The 22362-nt window shown below is 46.8% G+C and overlaps 1 protein-coding gene and 1 long non-coding RNA gene across 10 annotated transcripts in view; one reads left to right on the forward strand and one right to left on the reverse strand.

The window, feature by feature from the left end:
• Positions 1-22362, forward strand: part of LOC108307120 (core histone macro-H2A.1) — a 65922-nt gene that overhangs the window by 41379 nt on the left and 2181 nt on the right. For 5 of the 9 annotated variants that reach the window (XM_017532336.2, XM_017532340.2, XM_017532338.2 and 2 more), the window contains 3 exons: positions 6315-6414; positions 13317-13406; positions 16011-16185. In XM_017532336.2, coding sequence (XP_017387825.1) covers positions 6315-6414; positions 13317-13406; positions 16011-16185 — 365 coding nt within the window. Of the gene's footprint in view, positions 1-6314; positions 6415-8412; positions 8504-13316; positions 13407-16010; positions 16186-22362 lie in introns of all 9 variants that reach the window. The other 4 variants (XM_017532342.2, XM_017532344.2, XM_017532343.2 and 1 more) reach the window with 1 other exon arrangement.
• Positions 7920-21552, reverse strand: LOC119471832. The gene is made up of 2 exons (XR_005200922.1): positions 21366-21552; positions 7920-8657 (listed from the first exon to the last, which is right to left on the reverse strand). It is a non-coding gene; the product is annotated as an uncharacterized LOC119471832 (long non-coding RNA).

The following is a 22362-nucleotide window of genomic DNA, read 5'->3' on the forward strand; positions in this document are numbered from 1 at the left end:
TCCACTTTCACCCCTGTAACATTTCCCTTGGGTAATGTATTGAAAGTTAACATGACCCATCATCCATATTGTTTCTGTTTGAACTATAGAGCAGTTCAGCCCCTGGGGTCACCTTCTCCCTCTTCCCACTCTGCCCTTAGGCACTCCCACCCTGGCCTCTCCCATCCCTGTGTTCTTGCTACCTCCTGCCAGCCACTCCAAAGGCAGCCTCAGATCAGAATTCCTCACACCTCACTTGCTGGGTGAGCTAAAATATTTCCAAAGTAGCAGCAAACATGGCTGTAAAAATGTCCATGCACAGATGCAGATGCCCTTCTTGTTGCTCTGATCTTCTGAAAGAAATGGGATCGCAGCCGCCTCTGGGCTCTGTGAGCCCTGGAAGGGAGGGGGCAAAGGCCACAGACATCTTGCTGGCTTCTCCCAAGAGCCAGGAACATGTCAGCTCTCAGCAACTCTTCTTTTCCTTTTCAGATAGATCTGGTCTCAGGGCCAGGTGTCACATGAATAAAAGTAAAATACAGTAAAGTAAAATTTTGGCTAATAATGACTGATTCCTACTCAGAGTTGGTAGGGTGAGGATACAAGAAGGCATAGAAGATTATTGATACTCTATAATAAATTACAAACGTATCATTTAATGTTACTTAAGAAATGGAGAATGAAAGTGAGCTTAACAGTGAAACTCATGTGCTTATCTTGACTTCTGGAGGGAAAATTTGAAAGGAATGGTTAAGACCGAACCCAGTATAAAGTGGTCAGCTATAACAGGAAGGGCTGAATGTAGACCCAGCCTAGCCTTCATTCCCATATTACACACTTCTTAGTGGTGAAAAGAAAACACCAAGCTACCAAGAAACTGCCCTTCCTGTTTAATGTGCTTGCAACTTTATGACCCAAGATTCACATATCCAGGAAGAGGTACCTGAAAATTAGTGCAGCAGACACTATTTAGCAGAAGAAATTCCATGTTCCCAAAATAAAGCAGCATCTGAAGTCAGCCTAAGCATCAGTGATACAAACTAGGGTTCCAACTGCCCTTTCTGGAACCCTACACCCCTGCAGCATGAGACATAGTGAGCGTTGATATATTAGAGCATTATTTTGAAGCATTACTTTCTGACTTTTTACTGGCTATTACTGTCAGGTGAAAATCATGGCATATAGTGAAAAAAGGGCACGAATCACGAAACTGATATACAGTTTTTACACAAAGCACATTTAAAACGTTATTGACATTAATTTTGACTTGGATTTTAGGAAATGTTTCACAAGAGGTACTTTAGAATGGTGTCTATATGGTGCCCTGTGTTCTATGAATCTCCTTTTTCCATCTGTGACATTGAAACCAGTGCTTGAATATTGCAAGCAAGCTGGGGTGGAGAAGGTGATACTGTGCATGCTACAGCCCTGTAAGTCATGGTTGCTAAGCTACTCACAGGAGGCATGGCCCAGGCTTAGGAGCCTGATAATTGTTGTTAATGATGTATTTCACATACTGAAGTCTCACGAGTAATCCCAGTCATTACTTGTGATTTTGCCCAGTGTTCACACACATTGTTGAATTGTTTTAAAAAGAAATCGGTGCTGTGAATCTGAGTCAACTAAATGCTTTTGCTCTGTGACCCAGCCAAGATTTGCAGCCTCTTTTTACAGGTTTTAAAATTTTCAGAAAAACATTTCTAATGTGTCTAATGTGTCAGTGGTAGTAAATGATTTAAGTTTCCTTGGTAAAGTCAGTATTATTTGAAGGAGTTGGGAAGGCAGTCTGAGGGTGTGATGAGTCTTCTTACCTCCCAGATGATCAAGATCACAACCCCAGCTCACAGGCCATTCAAGGCGGCATAACGTACCATGGGTTTTCTCTCTTTGATCCACACACCCTTATCCTGGGGGCTGGAAGAACTGTGAGGAGAAAGGGAGCTCTTGAAGCATCAGTGAGGGAGAAAAACCATTCACCCCTTCCTACCACTGTGGCTGAGGACTGACTTCCGAGACAGTTTAGGAAACTGACAAAGCCATAAAGGAATGGCTCAGCTATAGGCCATCTGGCCATCCAGCAGTGTCTATCCATGTCCTTATCTTTGTGGGGCTCTTTCTAGCTGGACACACTAGATTTTGTTGCCAGTCCCAAGGCCTCTGGAGAAATCCAGGCTGGGAATGCATGCGTGCAGGGATAGCCATACAGCACAGCTGCGAGAGCAGGAGCCAGCCTTGTAGTGTGCCCCAGGGAAGACAGCTCCGGCTCTCAGGAAGAGTCTGGGAAGGGTCCTGTGGAAAACATTGCCCTTCCCATTCCCCTCGTTGAAGTGAACTTTGGGGACAGGAAAATAACTGTATTTTAGGTGTCCAGCACAGGGAAATGAGACCAGCCAGGCTTTCTTCCTTGTTATGAAAGAATGAGAGACATCAAAATCTGACAGTCACAGGTTAGACTCAACATACCACTCAGGTACTTTTTTTTTTTTTTTTTTTTCCTTAAGTTCAACCGTGATACCCTCTCTTTCATTCTTTTTTCTGGTTAGCTTAATTAAAGGTTTGTCATTTTTTTTTTTAAAGAACCAAAAGGAATGTACTATTTCCTGTAGCCAAGTAGGTCAGGTCAGGCAGTCTGCATGTCCATCCAGGCACTCCTTCCCTGTCATCTTCGACAGACTGCCTCCTGCCCTGCCCTAAATGGTAGGGGCCCCCTCTTATCCAGGCGAGGGCACCTTGGCTCTGGGCTGCCTCAGATCCAAGCCAGGCTCAGGGCTCAATTTCTGAGCTCTGGCATTTCCATTAACCTTGCCTTAAAGGAAAGCAGTGAAAGGCAGTAATTTCATCTGAGTTACGTCTGAGAATGTTTGATATTCAGTTCTAACTCTACATGCCTAGGGGATGCCCAGCACTGGCTTAGGCATTGTGCAGCACTCAGGGTTAGGAAGCCACACCAGATCTTGCCTTCAAAGAGACTTACTCTGATGAGCGCATACCATGAGTAAGGAACAAAGTTTCCCATGGACATCCCCACCACAAGGAAGACTCAGGTACTGCTGGTCTCAGAAACTGACCCAGCAGAGCCAATGAGATTAGGATCTCGGATCCCAATGCTGGAAGGGATCTCGAAGTTTCCTTGGCTAAGACCCTTTCTGCCAACTGCATAGCCACGTGGGACCCCCTCCTGCTTTATAGCTGGCAGTGCCCTATGGTTACTTTCTCCAGTGGCCAACAGTCTTCATAGCTACTTTAAATTCCTTAGGTTGTGGTTTAAAACTTAGTTTTCCATATTTCCTGATGATGGTACAAAGAAGCAATCACCTTACCCAAATTCTGAAACCATTAATGATCCTTATTCCTCCCAGCAAATCAGACTAATCTTGGGAATTTTTACAGTTCCCAGAAATCTGATTTCCTAACCCACAAGGACCACTTCTCTGCCATGTGCTTCAGATGGACACACATCCTTGTAGCTGAGAAGCCCCATTGGATCTGACCCTAGCTGGTTGGAGGGGACACTGGGGCCTCCCAGGACTGGACCTCCGTCTTGGCTCTACCTTGCCTATTCATGTATGACTGGACAGTGGGGCCCTGTCCAGACATGGGTGTACATGGTCCATTTGCACCCTATGCTCATGGGCTTTCTTCTGTACAGTGGAGCTACTGTCTTTGTTCATGGTCATCTTGCTATTGGCCTCTGCCCACTGGCCCACCTGCCAAGTTGATTACCCATTTGTCTTTCCAAAGTACTTGAATTAGTCTTCTCCCCTCCCCCTTCTTTTCCCCTGATGCACACATCTCAAGCACATACTTTCCAGTCAGGATTATTTAAAAATACATATTTGTACACATTTTATAGCAACAAAACTTGTGTGGCTCAGCTCTGTAACCTGAGGACTTCTGCTGAGCCCCAGTGTATAGCAGAGCATAGTTGGAAAATCACAACTCTAACCTCATCCACAGATGTGGAGAGAGAGAAACAGTACTTGATTGGCTGGGAATTCTCAATGCTGAGTTGTAGTGGCTCCCTGAGGTACTGTAGTCTACACTTCCAAAAGTGGGTGTGCCTGTGGTCAGAAGGGAAGGCAGTGAGTCCAGAGGAAGCTGGGAATTCTCCATGAGTTTGAGTTCTGTCCGCAGCTGCTCCCTTGCTTCAGCAAAGCCAAGTTTCCCCCAGAGAATCCCATTCACCTAGGCAGAGTGGGTGGTTCTCCCCAGAAGAGAGTCAGACACAGGCCACTACGGATCTTCCTAGCTAGCTGAATCAGAGCCTGTGAAGATAGCTACTTTTCCAATGAAGCATTTCCGAATATAACACCAGAAGCATCTATACAATTGGAAAAAATTATGTGAATTTTAAGGATTGAACATGTATTTTAAACAAAGGAATTTATAGATGTCTTAAAAGCATACACATCCACATTACACTGAGTAGACTGAGTCTTTTTCTCCTTTGCCTGCCTTCCTCACCAATCTCCTGCCTCTTCACACTGTGTGGGGTGTGTTTTGGTGGTGTGTAGCAGCGAGTATTGGCTTAATTTGAGTTTTTATAAACAGCATTTGCTTGGAGCCAAATGCAGAACTAAGTAATAGAGTAAACTCCTTTGTCTTGTTCTAAATCCTGGGAGTTCACTTGCCTTACCCTAAGGCCCCCCACTCTGTGCCTACCCACACCCCTCCTCCCTGATGGCAGCAGTCAGGCCCTGGCCCCTGTGCTGCCTCTTTTCTGTGCCTCTGTCTGGTGCCAGGGCCCTGAGCTGCTGAGAGCTTCACTTTGTGAGATCACTCCCATGGGCTTCCTTCAGCTTCAAGGGTGTGGGTGGCCTCTAAATCACTCTATAGTGCTAGGAGCAATAACCCAGAAAGTCCACATGGATAAAACTTGGTCCTCTTCTCTGAGTCTTTAACCAAAAATGAAGTCCACTGCCCTGGCCAGAATTCTTCATTGGCTGTATGACAATACTTAATTCGACAACTGTTTCCTCCCAGAGGATGACTTTTAGTGTAAGCATGCCCGTCTTTAAGAATCTGACTGCTTCTGGGAATCAGAAATGTGTGTTTATATTTCCAATACTTCTGGAGTGCCAGGTTTTTTGTTTGGTTTTGTTTTCAACAAAATATTTGGCCCTAGAAATGCAGCGACTTGCTGCTCTGTTGCCAGGAGCTTCCCTGCCAAGTGTCTGTGCACAGCCCACTCCTGGGTGAGCTCCTGGACAAAGCCTCGTGCCCTGGTGAGCCCTGCAGGCTGCAGCCACTATTCTAGCCAAGGTCATAGTCTTGAGCACCAGCTCTGATTAGGCTACTCAGGCATTGAAGTTGTCTGCAGGCGTTAGGAATTTATGTCACTGAAGAGTGAGCAGTGTCATTGAAAGAGCATGTGCAAGAGTGAGCTTTCCTGCAGACGCTTGTACCTAAAGAAAAGCAAGGGGAATAGTAGGACCCATGACAGCAGTCCTAGGCCCATTACTTCCCCTTACCCCTCTGACAGAATTTCAGATTCAGAATTCCTCAAATACTCAGATGCCAGGATTGCCATTGTAACAGAATAACAGTGGCTGGGGGGACACCTATTCAGTGGCTCTTCAGAAAGAACAAATTCATTGGGGTAGATATAAAACTTAAGGAAAATGCTCAATAAACCACCCATTGAGACTCACAGCAACCTGACCAACAAGGTGAAAACCATTTAAAAAATACATTGTCTTACTGGAGAACTTTCCTCCCCTGGGTTTCACCAGGGAACTTCAGCATTACATGACTAATGGGCACGTAAATTAGATGTTACTAAGCAACAGACTATTCTCACTTCTTGCTACCCTGATCAGGGCAGGGAAGCCAGCCAGCAGTCACAGTGATGGGGACAGCCTTGAAGACCTATAGTCACTTGGATGACAATGGCAGAGCCACTAGGGGTTTGCCCCAGCCAGGTAGGATGTTTGCACCAGGCCAGCACTCAAGGATAAGGGCACTCACATACACCAGGCCCCCACACTCAGCAATGAGTACTTATTCTAGGTCCTGACAGCTGTCTTACTTTGGCCCTCATATCACAAGTCCCTTTAAAGGAAAGCTGATTTCCTTATCCAATGTGGCTTGTGCTTCCTTTTGTCCCAAGCACCTCCCACAGGCTCTGAACATTCATCCTAGTTTGCTTGCTCCCGCATCCCAAGCAGCATTTGAGTCTTATGTTTGAAATGGGTTCATTTGAGCCAGCAACTCCCTGCTTCCCTTTGTGCCTCATGCACTTGGAGTGTCCACTGCCCTTTACCTGTATCCCAAGGCTCCTTCTCTGAGACTTCCCAGCTCTCCTGTTATTTCCCACCTCATGCTTTTCTTTGCAGCTGAACCTTATTCACAGTGAAATCAGTAATTTAGCCGGCTTTGAGGTGGAGGCCATAATCAATCCTACCAATGCTGACATTGACCTTAAAGATGACCTAGGTAATTGGGGACGGGGTTCGGCACCACCAGCTGTCAGATGAAAAGTTATGGAACCCAGAATTTAGGCGTTTCATCTTCCCAGACTTTACAATGGTGAAGCCAAATTTCCAAATCCAAGATTGATATTTGAGTGTGGACACTGAACATCGACTTACTCCAGACCCTTCCAGTGTAAATGGTCTGATGTTTCATTAAGTGTGATTGGCTACTCTCTCCTCAATTGCAAACATTGCCATCTAAATTCTCTTCCATAATGATCAAACTGACTGCTGGTTACTTGGGGAGGGATTTTTAAACGTGTTGTTTTTTTTGTTTTGTTTTGTTTTTATTTTAGAACTGAAAAATCTCAGGTAACTACAAAATGATAGTTTCTCCATTTAAACCTTAATTAGAAATGACAAAGCTTGAAAAAGAAGACAAGCCACATCAGTATGGTATTAAGCTGCCTTTAGTCCACAACTTACTACCGTCACTTCAACTTTCTTTTAGAACTGAAAACAGTATATGACTGAATGCCACCTTCATGAATTATTTGGCTAGAGAATGGTATTAAACAGAAGGGCAGTATCTCCAAGCAAGTTCTTATGGAAAACTGCCCCAGAACCATGGTGTCTCCCTGCTCAAGATGGCGGATGGTTCAGGGTAGGCTGAGAGATGCTCCTCAGTGTCCTGCCTCCGTGGCTTTATCTTTGCATATGAGGCACTGTCAGCTCAATGGCACAGCAAAGGCTCCTCTGCTGCTCTTCAGTGTAGAGGCTTGCCGGGGAAATAAATGCAGTCTCCTTCCTAATCCTCAGCTGCAATCTATTTTGAATGACTTTAGCTCTCAGCTTCTGCTGCTTTTGTCAGATGGCAGACTTCCTTACTGGGAGATAGATTCATTCCATGAGCCCAGGCCTCACCCACACAAACTGAGTGCAACGGTGGGCTGAAAACATGAGGACTGGACTCAAGAGTGTCCAACTTGAACTTGTTTTCCAACTACCTTATACAGATACTTAAAAAAAAAAAAAAAAAGTCCACAAGCTAGAAAAATCAAGTATTCTTTCCAAAGCGCATTTTATACCAAAATACGAAGGCCAGGTACAGTGGCTGACACCTGTAACTCCAGCACTTTGGGAGGCTGAGGCAAGAGGATTGAGTGAGGCCAGGAGTTGGAGCCCAACATAGGCAAGATAGTGAGACCTCATCTCTACAAAAAATAAAAAACTTAGCTGGGCTTGGTGACATGTGCCTGTAGTCTCAGCTATTTGGGAGGCCGAGGCAGAAGAATTGCCTGAGCCCAGGAGTTTGAAGCTGCAGTGCGCTATGATTGTATCACTGTACTGCAGCCTAGGCAATAGCAAGACCCTGTCTGTAAGAAAAAAAAAACCCATAAAAATAAGATAGGCTAGAGGAAGAAATGGGCCTGGAAAAATATTGATAGAGATCACCTCATATGTTGAGGGGGGGAAATAAAGGTAATTCTCTATGTGTATCAATACTGTTTTCTGGGTTTTCAAGAGAAATCCCTTGAAGGTAGACAAAATGGTAAATGTTACAAGAATAAAAAATCTAGGCTGCAAGTTGACTGCTACAGACAGAATGGAGAAACTTGTTGTTTTGGTTGGCCTGATGGTCCACTTTTTTTTTTTTTTTTAAGCAGATGCCATGTTTTAGTAGCCTTCTCAGTGGGATGCCAGTTCTATAGGCTTTTGCGAAGTGAAACGGGGCATTCGTTTTATTTCTTTTAACCTTTGGAAATGATCTCATGTGTGTTTCTCTTTTTTTGGACTTGTCATTCAAATGTTTAATTTAAACATGTCACATTTGATATTCCTCCTCCTCCTGTCCTTACCCCCATCCACATGTGCGCACACTGCGTGGACTGATTGCCCCTTGGGCTCATATGTTGGAATCGACCAGGTAGGCCAGCCCTGCCATTGGGGCATTAGTAAATGTGCCTGTGCGTGGGTCTCGGTCCAACACAGTTGATATACATTTGTTTACCTGTTATAGTTGCAAGTTGTACAGGCTGACATTGCCTCGATCGACAGTGATGCTGTCGTTCACCCGACAAACACTGACTTCTACATCGGTGGTGAAGTAGGTAATGCCTAGCCGGGTGCTGCCGAGTGTGTGTGTGCATGGTCAGTCGGCCGCCGCAGACAGCTTGATCCTTTGACAGCTATGCAGGGCTGCATTCATTTCACACTTCCAGCTGTCCTGACCTTCCCAAGGTCTCCTGTCCCTGGGTCGTGAACCTAGAAATAAAGCTAGCTGTCAGTCAGGATGTGATGCGTCACAAATGGGCATTTCTGGTTTGAAAACTGGTTCAGCAGGATCATTCCTTCACCTGCCCCACAAGGCACAGCTTTGTTGGAGACTGGGTTCACAGATGATTTCAGCTGCAGGAACAATACAGTCACAGGGACTGAGTGGCATCCAAGACCACCTCTTTGCACTCTAAAGAGCAGACAAACACAAATGGCTGTGCACAGATCATCCCCCAACCCCGCCAATCTGTTTCCATGTCAGAAGCACACTTGTTTCTGAAAATGCCTTAAAGCCTCAGGTGCACAAGGAGGACCCTTTACAAATGCTTGCTCACACTCAGGGTTCTCAGACCTCAGATGCATGAAAATCATGTCAATCTGACATGGTATTCTTAGACCACTCATGAGAAACATCATCCTAGACCCAGAAAGCACCTTCCTTTCCCCTGGCAGCTGACAAGGCATTGTTGTTTGATTCCCGGTGTGCTCAATAGCTGAGGGTGGCTGAGACAGAGGGCACTTGAGATGCCACATCCCGAGGTTGAAGATTCCTGGCAGGAACATCAGATAGTGCCCTGCTTTCAGAACACACTGAGGGGCCTGTCTGAGGAGGAGACACCCACGTGAGATAGAAAAAAAAGCACAGCTTTGGAACTAGGTGGAAGGAATTGGAATCCTAGCCTCACTATTTACTGATCATGGGGCCTGGGCAAGTCATTCAACTCCTCAGTGTTTCAGGTTCCCTATCTATAAGGTAATGGTAATGATGGGAATTACATTAAATGTAAGCAGAGCATCTTTTTTTGTAAGGCCTGGCTCATGATTGGTGCCTGCTGTAAGGTATGACTTGTGTGTATATGGGATTTTTATAGATGTGCTGGTCCTGAGAGCAGCATTCTGAGTCTGGATTCAAATACCAGCTCTGAAAGAGAATGGTTACATTTCTAGTCAGCACACAATGAAGTCATCTGGCAGGATGAGGAGACTGGGATTTCCACAAGGGTCCCAGATGCTAGATGTGTAGTAGCTTACAATCTCTGGCTTGTCAGCCGTGCTTGGCATCACTAGCAAAAACTGCCATTCAGTCTTCCCCAGCCACTGCAATTTGGACTAATCACTCTCCTGGGCATTTTGGATTTTGGACATGGATGGAAAGAAACTGGATGGAAAGTCAGGATTTGCCAAGTCTGCCAGGCCAAAATGAAATCGGGCTATCGACAGTTAAACTCCCCTTTCACAAGACTTTGGAGGAGTTAAAGGGCTCCAAAGTCAGACAGCTTAAGGGAAAGATGCTTCCTCTTTTAACCAAGTGAAAATTTAATGGGAGGGAAGTACTTATTTAGAGAAAAATAAATGAGAACAGCTAAGGGCTTGTCTTTGTCATATCTGGGAGTGACTAAGGCCTGGGTTCATCCTGCCATCCAGGACATTTGGCGAAATGGGAATTATGAAACTTCCTGGGAAAAAGTATCTTACCTAAGTCCTGGGAGAGGAGAAAGTCAGCCTGCCTGCTGCAGCCTGAGGAAGGCCATGCCTAGCAGGATTAGCCATGCCAGGAGGCAGAGTTGCAGCTTTGAGACAAGGCGGAAGCTATGAGGGAGTAACAGGCAGAGCAAACTGTGCCACCCAGAAGAGCCCAGTCGTTCCTGAACTATGACTAGAACGGGTCTCTTTGGAGTAAGGACAGTGTTAATGCTTTTCCTCTATGACATGTTCGCCTACAACCCACAGATAGCCACAGGGTGGGGATTATTAGCTTCCAAGCCACAGGAGCAACCTGGACCCAAAAGCTTGCCCAGGACCCTGGCACACATCACTCACTGACATTGTCCCAGCTGTAAAAATCCTCAGCAGGTTCAGATATCCCAGCTGGCTAAGGCGGAAAGACTGCCAGGTCAGAACCCAGTCTTCCAAAGCCCCCCAGGGCTTTTTCTGCCCAGTGGACCAGCCCAAACCAGTACTGACCCCAAATATCTTTTGCGATCCCAGTGATAAACCAGATTCCTACATGGCTTCAATTGGTCCCAGCTCCCACTTTGATGTGTGAGAGGAGAAAAGAGGAAGCTAGTAATCACTCCATTTCTCATATTTGGTGTGAATTCCTGAGACTGCTGGAAGAAGGAATCCGAGTGCAGGAATGCTTAGCCCCAGTGATTAACTTTTACCCATCAAAAGTTCTTTCTAACAGTGAAATAGACCACAGGCTTAGCCTGACATTTGTCCAAGCCTAAATTTTCGCTTAGGCTGTTTTGAACACTGATACTTATGCCTGCTTTCTAAGCATGAAATAATGTTCTTGTTCTCATGGGAGTAACACATGTTTATGCTTGGGGGCAAATAAGCCAATTGCTTTATGATTAACCCTGAAGTTAAGCCTAAAAAGAAAGTCTTACAATAAGAGTGTTGACAATATGGTTGAAAATGGGCCTGTTTCTTGTTAAAAAGTACACGTGTGTCTACATGAACATGTGCATACATATGTGTCTGTAGGAGTCAAGTCCTGACTGGGTTGATTGCCTGCAATCTAGGGTTCAGTTTTTAAGTTTGGGAAATGCATTTAAGTGTATTTTTAACTTGCAAATTTCACTTTTAATTAAAGCAATATTAATAAGTAAAAATTTTAAAGTAAACACTCTTCCTAAGATAAAACACCTTTAATTATAAATCAGCCCATTTTCTTAAATATTTTAGAAAGGAGTTGGACTCAAGATAAAGTAAAAACATTATTTTACCTTTCAGATTTCTCACTTCTCACCAAAGAGTTAATTTGGTAAATAATGAGAACCCTAACTAGTCCAGCCTCCAGTGTTTTCATTGCCCTGCCTCAAGCCAGGGAATGGGTTTAAAAGCAAAGGCTAGACTGGGCCCCAGGGGCAGCAGTGTGTGGAATCCAGCTGTTTCACGCTCCAGATTCCCTTTTCTCAGCTGCAGGCATAGTTTAGGTGAACCTATATCGGGGTCTCACTCACCTGGGTTGCATCCACTTTGTGATGGTGGAGTTGGGCTCTAAGCCCCTAGCTTGCTTCCTCCAGTGCATGGCCCATTCAGCTGCCACCTCTGATTCTGACTTAACTAGAAACATGCAGCAGCAAAAGGTGTGACATTCTGACTCTGCCATTTAAAGCCTGTGCTGCTTTTCAGGACAGGTAAAGGCAGGTGGACAGTCTGAGATCATGAAGAGTGACACAAAATCCCACCTCAAGGGGCTAAGTTTGTGCCTCTCCCAAAGCCCTGCCCTCAGTCACAGCCGAGTGCTCCTCTGGGTGATGGCTGCTGGTCATGTTCATCTGCACACCCCAGGTTTTCTACATGGGTGGGTACAGGCCCAGTCCTAGCCATTAGCCCTTGTTCTTATTTGGGAACCCCTAGGCTGTTTACTTTTCCTCTAAGACACCACCTGGGGTTAGTTTACCCCTGCAGAACAAACACTGAAAGGAGGCAAGTTTCACTAAGATAATTAGCCCTACTCATTGCAGGGTGACTCCAAAGAGAATTTGGGCTGGTGCATTCCAGTACAGACTGTCCCATACCAGAATTGTGCCAGGTGCACCTGGAATTTTCTAAGACAAATGGTGAATCTTAAGGGGAGTATTTTGTCCTCTTATGAGGAAAAGTACTTTAAAATGTGCAAAACTGAGGAATCAGAGCTTAAGGAAGACTCAGACCCATTTTGGCCAAACTCGAAAGGCTGATATTGTTGCTAACTTTGATTGCCACGTGCTATTCCACATGAGCATCAACCCAGAGTTCTTATGGGTGTTGGTGATCTTGTTTGGGAACTTGGTTTCATAGCAGGAATTGATTACTTCGCAAGTGCCCCAATTCAAGAAAATACATTACCCAACCTCCATTGGCTTTTATAAAAAATCTGGTCCTAAGCAGTTAGACATCCTCCTTTCCAAGCTTTTTATAGAATACAGATTAATCTTTAAGCTCTGCTTCTGATGCTGCCCTCCTTTACTGAAAATTATTCTGAATCCTTAGTGTAATTAAGAAAATTCCGTCTAAGGCCATTTTTATTTTGTATTTGCATATGACACCAAAGCTGCAAAACAGGAACTAAGCATGGTAATAATGCTGGTCCAAAGGTGGCCAAGTATGAACACTTCTTTCAGGCCTGCTGCCAGGAGGAGAGGGCTTCTTGATGGGAGCATTGTGTGCTGCTGAAACCTCCCTATTTGGGGGTTCTCCCCAGAGACAGAGAAGAAAACCCAAGGTGGGCATTAGTCTTGGAAACCAGTACCAGCTGGTATCTCATGCCAATGAAAAGCATCCAGGACAAGCATACTTGCAAAAAAACAAGCATCTCCTGTCTCCCTCACATCTCTGGTACATCTATGATGTGAAGAGTGTTTACTTTAAAATTTTTAAATTTTTAAAGGTCATCCATGACCCTGAGTCAGACCCAAATAAGGGGCAGCAGAGACAGCCAGGTGAAGCAGCAATGAAAGGCTAGTAACTGGTGATGAAAAAGCCCTTCTCAATTTCACTTTACTAACTCAGCCAAGACACTTAGTTCCTGTTTTGCAGCCTGATGGAAATTTAGCTAGTCAGATCATTTGAAGTATGTAATCACCTGACATGCTAAGTGTGTCTGTGTGCCAGAGATACAGAATAGCAACCTGACCCCACCCTGTCCTTGTCTAGGAAACACGCTGGAGAAGAAAGGTGGCAAGGAGTTTGTGGAAGCTGTTCTAGAACTCCGGAAAAAGAATGGGCCCTTGGAAGTAGCTGGAGGTGAGTTGGGAAAGCCACCGTGCTTATTTTGTTGTGGCACATACAATATTAGGAAAACCATTTTGTGAGACAGCTTAGAATTCAGGGGTACATTGTACTACAGCCGCATCTTCAAGATGGAGGCCAAGGACAGCCTGTAGCTTTACAACTTAGAGTTTCATGCATTGTCTGGGAAAATCACCTTTGCATTTTTTTTATTGCTTCAAAGAGTTCCTATATGTTTGATGTCTAGATCTCAAATTTTAAGGAATTATAGGAGGTGAGTTTGGCACATGTAAGAACTGAAAGTGAGTGATACTGAGCCATCTGCAAAACTGCTGGTGAGAGATGCAAATTAAAAATCTTCAGCCATCTGTGTTTGTAATAGGAAACATATAAATACACATTTCTCATTTGCCAATTACGCCTTCCCTGGCATAACAGGAAGAAAATGACTTGGCATCTGATGTGGAGAGAATTATTGCTAAGACTTGGAGGCAGGGTACTTCTTGCTGCTTCAGGCTTGAATTTTGGGATTTTAGGTGGTAATTTGGGGTGTGCAGGACAGAGAACCTCCTGAGGACCTGAGAGTTTAATCAGTGGGGAGGCCTGGCTCCCCCACCAGCTATTTGAGGACAGGCCACCCACTTCCTCACTTTGGGCTCTGGTTTTCTCTTCTTACTACCTGATCCCACTGCCTATCCTATCTTTCAAATCCTCTATTGTAAAAATGAATCTTAACTAAAGTTGGACATTGATAATTTCCACATAACGTTCGAATAAGCTCTCGGAGGATTCACTAGGCCTTGCCCCTCTATTCCCAGTGACTACAAATTACACCCCCTGCAGGCTAGTCTCAGGGTCCAGTAGGGATTCCCTTTGTTGATCTGTGCCTTTGACCTCTGCTTTGCCACTTCTGTTTTGCCTGCAAGGGATATGACATACAGGGCACTAATTATAAAGTTCTTCCAGGCAGTTCCACCAAAGTCCCACATTGTACAAGGGAGGGCATACACAGTGTTAATTACCCAGCCAGGGGCAGCTGGCCTTTCCCCAGGCCCTTTAAAACACCTCTTTGACCAGCCTGTGTGTCCTTTCCCATCGGGGTTCCAGGTTGAGTCCTGCTGGTAACCCTTGGCACTAGCGTCTCCACACCACTGCTGGTGTGGAGGCAGCCTGGTGCTGCCATGTACCAAACTCTGCTGGGGAAACCCCAACCACAGTAGACGCAAACCCATTATCAGCAGGGTTCAAGATATTTTTGCTTGTTTCAGTAATACTTCTGTTCTTGATTTTAAGAGCTATTTTAGAAAATGCTTTAAAATATTTTTAAAAGTATAAAGAGGCAAATAAAACATACTCCTGTTCCACTGCCCAAAGATAGTCACTGCTAACTTTCCAGTCTTTTTCTCTGCACAGTTTAGCAGTGAATTCTCATGGGGACAGACCCTTTGGTTGCATTCAACACCCCCACCCCATGTCAGGTTTTTATAGGTCAGCCCGGAGTTCTCAAGCCAAGACTCAAATTCACACCCTGTGACTCAGCTATTTCTACTGTACCATCAGACACTACCCAGAGATTACTCCTTCTGTAGTATCTATGACATGACCATAACAACCCATACCCCTTGGACAGACGTTCCTTAAAAAATGGGTTTCGGAAATACCCTACCAAAAATTTGGATGTTTTACTTTAGTGGTGATGTGGAGACGCATATGCTCCTGTGTAGAAGTATAGTATGCAGCACCCACTAAACCCAGTGCTCCCACAATCTTTGCAGAGCATCTTAGGAACAGCTATCCTGGAACATGCTCTGGGAGACATGATACTTCGCAGTCTGTGGCAGACCCTACCCTAGACTTGTGTCCTCAGATCTGGCAAGGGGAAGGCAGGTCTTTGGTGGAGATTTGTAGCTGGAAAGCGGCTCCTCTTTTAGGAAAAGAAAATGGTTCCTTCTCAAAAACTAATCTAATTCTGCCACAGATAAACAGGATCAGTTATTCATATGGTAAGCCATCCTCAGCAGGGAGAAGACAAGGGCAGCAGAAATGCTGGTCAGGTTGCTTAGCAGATCATTTAAAGCAGTTGATTTCCTCATAGCTTAGTCCTGAATTGGGTCTGGGAGATTGAGAGATACATCATAGTAGAGACAAATATATATCATACTGGTATGCAAGTTGATAATTTGCACACCAGTCGACTTAAGGGGGGTTGGAAACCCAAAACATTTATTTTGAGGCTGCAAATGTTCTGATATGATCAGTTGAATTAGATGAGTAAGGCTCTGCCTCTGGGAGAACCCTGTATTCTTTCTGAGAGTGGAAACAGGCTTACTATGAACTTGGTAAAAAATTCCTGGTGGTGACACATCGTAATGCCAACTTTCCAAGGGTAGGGCTTGGCTTGGCTCGCCCCTTTAAGTGAAAAGACTAAATGACGAGCAGTTCTTGGCTAGAGCTCACATTGGAATCACAACACAGCAGACAGCTGTGGAACTCCCCAGACGCAGGGCATTGGAGGGCCCGGGAGGATGTACCATGGCAGGGGAATGGGTCTGTGTTTGGCATCTTGTGCTTTGCAGTGAACCAGAGCTCACTATTTCTATTGCATCCCCCTACCACTAGCTGCTGTCAGTGCAGGCCACGGCCTGCCCGCCAAGTTTGTGATCCACTGTAATAGTCCAGTCTGGGGTGCGGACAAGTGTGAAGAACTTCTGGAAAAGACAGTGAAAAACTGCCTGGCCCTGGCTGATGATAAGAAGCTGAAATCCATTGCATTTCCATCCATCGGCAGCGGCAGGTAGGAACACATGCTTGTTACATATCAGTCATGGGTGTGTCTCTCTGCACACACATGGCCCATAATTGTGGAGTTCTCACTCTGTGCAAGGCCTGCGGAGGCTAGGAGACCAGAAGCACGACATAGGGAAGAATGCAGACATTAAACAATGGTGAGGGACAATGAGAGAGACCCAATCCCAAGGATAATATAAAACTTCGGTTTTGACAGCAGATGTCATCACAGAAGGGGACCCCTGTGTGTACTGGGACCACAGAGATGGCACCTCAGAGAGTTAAGTTTTGAAGGGCACAATGACTTAGATGGCTGGAGAGGATCTTGAGGTGTGAATGCAGAAATATAGATGAACAGCATGCTGTCTCAGAATAAGTCTATAGCTTATTGTCTTTATTATAGTCTGACTTTATTATAGTCTATTGTGGTCTGTCCCCCAAACCACAGTTTTCTTTGTATAAAACCCTCTGTCCCTTGCCTTTCTACTCATAAGCATCTTTCATTGAGGCACAGTTGTCTCTACCTGACTGTCTCACTGCTGTAGGTGACCCTGCTGGCCTGCTAATGAGGTAAAGGGACCTGGTGGAATGGAATGGGGAATTATGTGAGATTTAAACAGGGCTGGGCCCTACCCCACTTCCTGCCCCCAAAATACCCCCAGGTAGACTCACCAAGGTCTTCAGGAGCAGCAGAATTGCTCCTAAGACACAGACATACCCAGAGTACCACCACTGGAGAAGTCTAGTTTTTCGACAGCTGATGCAGCTAGGGCTCAGGGTAAGCCCCCCAACATCCCCCTGGTTGTGCACCCCACAGATGACAGCTAATAACCTATCAGGTTCCTGCCTGTTGGAGCAGCACTGCACTCTGGCTTAGCAGTCAGGCCTGGGGTTGCATCCTGGCTTGGCCACTAACCAGGTGAGTGATGATGTGTAAATTAAGCCTCATTCTGAGAAGCTGGCATTATAGTCCCCCCATGCAGTGTCTCAGGGTTGCTCTAGAAATTAAGGAAGCTCTTAGAAGGCAAAGTGCTTTCAGAAGTGTGTGCCATGATGCAGATATGAGGACCTGTCAGGGCAGAGCCACCTCCAAGATTGTGACCCACTGCCCATCACTATAGTCCTCCCTACCAAGGGTCTAAGTCCAAGGCCTCTGGAAGCCTCGAGGTCTGCATTGGGCACTGAAGCAAAGAGAAACTGGCCTGTAGAGGCTGCAGCTCTTAGCAACTTGGGCCCAAAAGGAGCCATAACCTGGGGTTCTGTACTGGCAGGGGGTTGCTTTGGACAGAGTACCTGCCAGTGCTCCTGGGGCTTCCCACCCCAGCTTGTGAGCCTTCTAGGGTCTCTGCCCATCAGCCCCACTCAGCACCCAGGGAAGGCAGGGCTGTGCAGCACCAACTGCCTGTGACCCTGTAGGCCGCCCCTTCCTTCTGGGTAACCAGGCCCTGAACTGGATAGAAAGCTGCTCTTTCCAAAGCACTTTCCTTCCGAACTTCTGAGAGGATAGAAAGTGGATTTTGCCATTTTCCACTTAGGCGGGCCTTGTGATTTTGCCTCCTGCATGCTGCCATCACTGAGGTCCCACACCTCAAGTACCGGTGGCAGAACTAGTACAGAGTGGGCTTTCTGGCACTTGCCATTCTGCCTAGCAGAAGTCCTTGTCCACAGGCCGACAAGCACTGCCACCATTCCCCAGGGCTTTCTGTGGCCAAGGCCATGTGCAACTGGCAGGCCCCACCATTACCTGGCTCTGGGGAAAGATCTCCAGTTGCACCTGAACCTTCTCTGGAGCCTCTAATCAGTGCCCTCCACACCCCCCACAACCTCCCCAAATCAAGGGCAAAACAGCAGAATGAGCATTTTCCCAGCAACCCCTCCCCAGTCAGTGAGCTACAGGCAAGCTTGCCTCCCCTAGCCTCACAGCTCTGGTCCTAGGGCTCTGTGAGTGAGGCCCCTCACTCCTGTCCTGTGTGACTTTTGGTTAAATGAATCAACCTCTCTGCCCTGGTCTGCCTTATCAGCAAGTGAGGCTGTAGGGACTGCCCTTCCTCACAGATGGTTCTGAGGCCCAGTTAATTAATGCTTCGGATGCACTTTGATCTGCTCTGATGAAAGGTGCTTCCGAAGAGGGAAGCAATAGGAGACTTTATTGGAGGTAATAATTTCACACCCTTTCATATGGGTATTGGGAAATTTTTAATTGAAGCATAAAAGTAATTCCCATAAAAGAGCATCTGTTATTACAAACTTATTTACATTTTTCATGGAGTAAAACGTAGGAGTAAAAATAATCAATTGAAAGCTTTAAGGGGGGGGAAATGCCGAAGGCAGCACATGTGCACAGCTACCTAGGCCACATCTGCCAGGCAGACCTCACCCCACAGAGCTGTGTAAACAGCTGCCCTCTTTCATGAGTGAAAAAATGGGATTACACCAGAGCCAGCCAGTAAATCACAGTGGGTTTTAGGAGGGGAAATAAAACAGCTTGTTTGTTGCATCCAGTGTCTCTGGCATTCTGAAAGTTATGTCAGAATTAGAACAGTATAAATGCAAGCATGTAGGGAAACAGCCATTGATAAAGGATCACTCTCTTAGCTGAGGCACAGCCTACGTGGAAGATGACCACAACCACACCTGTGTGATGGCTCCCTCCAGCCTGTCTGCTTTGCTGGGGGCAGGTGAGACCCTGGCATCTGGATATCATGTCCTCAGTCATTCTGGTCATGATAGTTATGGATACCCCACTTCCTCAGCTCTGACATTAGGGGTGACCCCTCTCCAGAGGGGTAGTACATAGAGAATACTAGTTAGGGGCTTTGATTAAACTTTCCTTAGATTTATGAGCTTAAAAGGAAAAGCTGATTTATTTTTTTCAAGCTATCTATTTATGGGTATGTGTTGAGCCCCAGGCACTGTGCTAAACCCTTTATCTGCATTATCTCACAGCAGCCCTACAAGGTGAGCGCTATTACTAATTCCTTTCAAGGGCAAAGAAACAAGCATAGAAGGGGGTTTAGTAACTCATCTGAGGTCACTCAACTTGTACGTGGTAGAGCCAGAATTTGATCAGAAGCCCTGGGCTTCAGAACTGTTAGGTTCATGGAACCCCTGCCTCCTTTGGTCAGCCAGACCCCAGCTCCCACCTCCTCTCATCCCACCACAGGGCTGCCCCGTGCCTACGTACTCTGTGCATAAAACACTACCTGGAAACTCCCTGACCAGGTATAGCCATCAGCCTCTCTATGCTCCTAAGTGTTGGCCTCAGGGGAGAGATAAAAGGACAGAAACTCAAAGACCTTTGAATAGGGGATAATTTTTCATTTACCCAAACCTGGGGGCCTGGAGTGAGAGGCCACTTTGGGGTGGCCCTAGCCCCTCCTTAGCTGGCAGGGGGCACAGCTCAGGGGAGTGGTGGGCCCATCACCATTGATTCTGAATGTTCTCCCTCATATACCATTGCCGTCAGCTCAGGATCCTGATGGCTTAGTCTTTTGGATCAAAGTAGCCTACAGCTGGGGCAACTTCAAACAACCAGGCAATTACTCAAAAATGGTTAAGGCCTAAGAGCAGTCCACAGCACAGTGTGAGGAAACCTAATCTTAGCAGAAGAGTGTCTATATCCTGAGTGACAGACATTTTCCCCAACCCTACCCACCAAGAATACCAGAATCCACCTCTACTCCTCCCCAGCCACCAAGGGCAAGCTCCCAGTCTATCTGCTCCAGAAAGTCTCCCTGGGCTCCCAAGATACAGCTCTCCCTCTGACTCTGAGGTCCCTCATGAGCTCCTAGCCTGGCCCCAGCACTAGAGGGTGAGCTCGCTGAGAGCAGGGGTGCTTGCTGAAGCCCCACGCAAGGAGAGGGCTGAGCAGAGCTGGTATGTGGTCCTTGGTGGACCTAGAGTCTCTACATGTCTGGATGGGACCGTCGGACAAGCATCCAATGTGTGTGCCCCCAGCCATCACTAAGCAGGCTGACCCAAGGGGGCATCTTGCACTGGCCCTGGGAAACAGGTCCAGGACTCTTGGGAAAGGCAAAGGCTTTTACAGAGACAACTGGAGTGACTTTAGGGGAAGCTCAGATGTCTCTTTAGTCCACTCAAGGTCCCACGTCTATCGTGTAGAAAACACTTCACTCCAGAGACACTTAAGGAACATGCCATAAACACAACGCACAGGTCAGGTCAGGGGCTGAAGAGAGGGGAAACGACATGCAAAGCACCCATCTCCCAGGCGGGGCTGATGGTGGCCGCAGCACTGGCAGCCTTATCACCACCACCATTATCATCATTGCATAGACCCCTGAAATACCTCATTTCCAGTGGAGGAAACTGTGCTTAGAGGGGTTAACACCCAGCCCAAAGCAGCTGGGATTCAAGCCTGATTCTGACTCTAGAGTGGAAGTCCTTCACCCATCTTGCTCTGTGGCAGCTGGAGGGCAGAGTGGCTGTCACAGGGGCCAGGCCAGGCAGAAATGGCTATTCAGAGTGGCCGTGGTTATGCAGGTAGCAAGTGAACCCAGCTGAGAAGCCAAAGATGTGGCGCCAGGGGGCATCGGTGCTCTGAAAGTGGTCAGCACTGCACTGGGGAGCCTCTGTGTAGCCCCTGCTGTTGCAGGCCCACAGTCACAGCCAGCAGCTCTCTGGGGTCTGAGGCCAACATTGTTAGCACAGACTGCAAGGACAACAGCAGTCACCAAGTCAGAGCTATCCCAGGGATGAGGTTGGAGGAGGCAGTTTTCCACTGCATGAGCCTTTTAAAAGACCCTTCAAGGCCACCTACTTTATAGACAGCTCCTCTTAACTGAAGACTCTCTGTGCCATACCCTGGTGTTTACTGTGCATCTTCTTGTCCCGTACTCTGACTCCATTTCGCTGGATGGGGAAACAAGGCACTGAAGCGGGACAACAACTCAAATCCCGTGTGACCCCAGGAAATCCTGAGCTCTTAACCACTCTCTCTACCCTGGAGGGAGTAGGGCCGTCAGTCTACCCGTGCCTCAGAGGCAGAGCTGGGACTGACCTGCCCCAGCTGCTGCATGTGCCACCACTGCCTGTGTCTGGAGGCTGCAGGGCTATGTGTGGAGTGCTCTTGCTAGGGCATCCACTTACACATTCCATTTTGCTACAGGCATTCTCTGGCAGCAAGACATTTTGAGGCCCACCAGAAAATGTTGGGAAAGCCATTACCTCCACCATTCCTTCCTGGCAGCCTGCACAGTCCAGAGCAGCCACAGTCCCATGGCATGGTTTCTTCCTTAGGCTGTGGCTTCCTAGGACAGAGGGAGGGATTTGTCAACAGAGGTTTTTCCTGGAAACAAATCCAGATTCATGTTCACCCACCAGCAACCCTGAAATGCTTGCAAGTTCCAGTGGAACTGCCTGCTCTCTCTTTACAGGAGGGTAGGCAGGTGGGGACACTGCAGGTCTAAAACTTGATACTGACCCTTCTCCCACATTTGCAGAGCCTCAACCTCTGGGTCCACCCTGCCAGCTTAGATCATAAAGTCCATGCTGGCTATTTGTAGAACAGCAGTTGTCACAGAGTGGTCTCTAGACCTGCTGAATCAAACTCTTGTGTTTTGACAAGCCCTCCAGAATTCTGATGCAGGCTACAGTTTTAGAACTGATGACGTAGAGGAATAGGAAAGAACACTTTCTGAGTGAAAGTCACATACCCTTTTGCAAGCGTCCAAAGCAGAGGCAGGGAAGGCCCCAGGATGGGTCTGTCAGAAAGCACTGGTAACAGGTGGGAGTTACTGGCACACTTTTGGTGTTCCATGGAGACCCCTTGGGACCTCCCAGTCGGCATGGCATGGGCATGGGCCAGGCCATGCTCTGCCTGCATCAAACTGCATCCCACCCAGCTTGTGTAGCCAAGCGTTAGAGACAGTTGCCTGGGCAGGCAGCCTGGCTGCAGCTACAGAAGCCCTGCCCTGGGGCTAGCTCAGCTAGGCAGACCATCAGGCCACATGACAGCTGCTATTTGCAGCATTTCATAGGCCCTCACCACAGCCCAGCTCCCTGTGCAGGTGTGAGGCTGAGACAGGCAGGAGGGCACCTCACTGTGGGGAGCTTGGAACTGGAAGAGCATGTTCTTGGACTTCACATCCAGAAAGCAACTTCTCACAGCTTCTCTCAGCCCCCATTCATCTAGGTCACATCCACAGACTGTCTCTGCCTGCTC

The sequence above is a fragment of the Cebus imitator genome, unplaced genomic scaffold (genome assembly GCF_001604975.1).
Source record: "Cebus imitator isolate Cc_AM_T3 unplaced genomic scaffold, Cebus_imitator-1.0 Scaffold76, whole genome shotgun sequence".
Lineage (NCBI taxonomy): Eukaryota > Metazoa > Chordata > Mammalia > Primates > Cebidae > Cebus > Cebus imitator.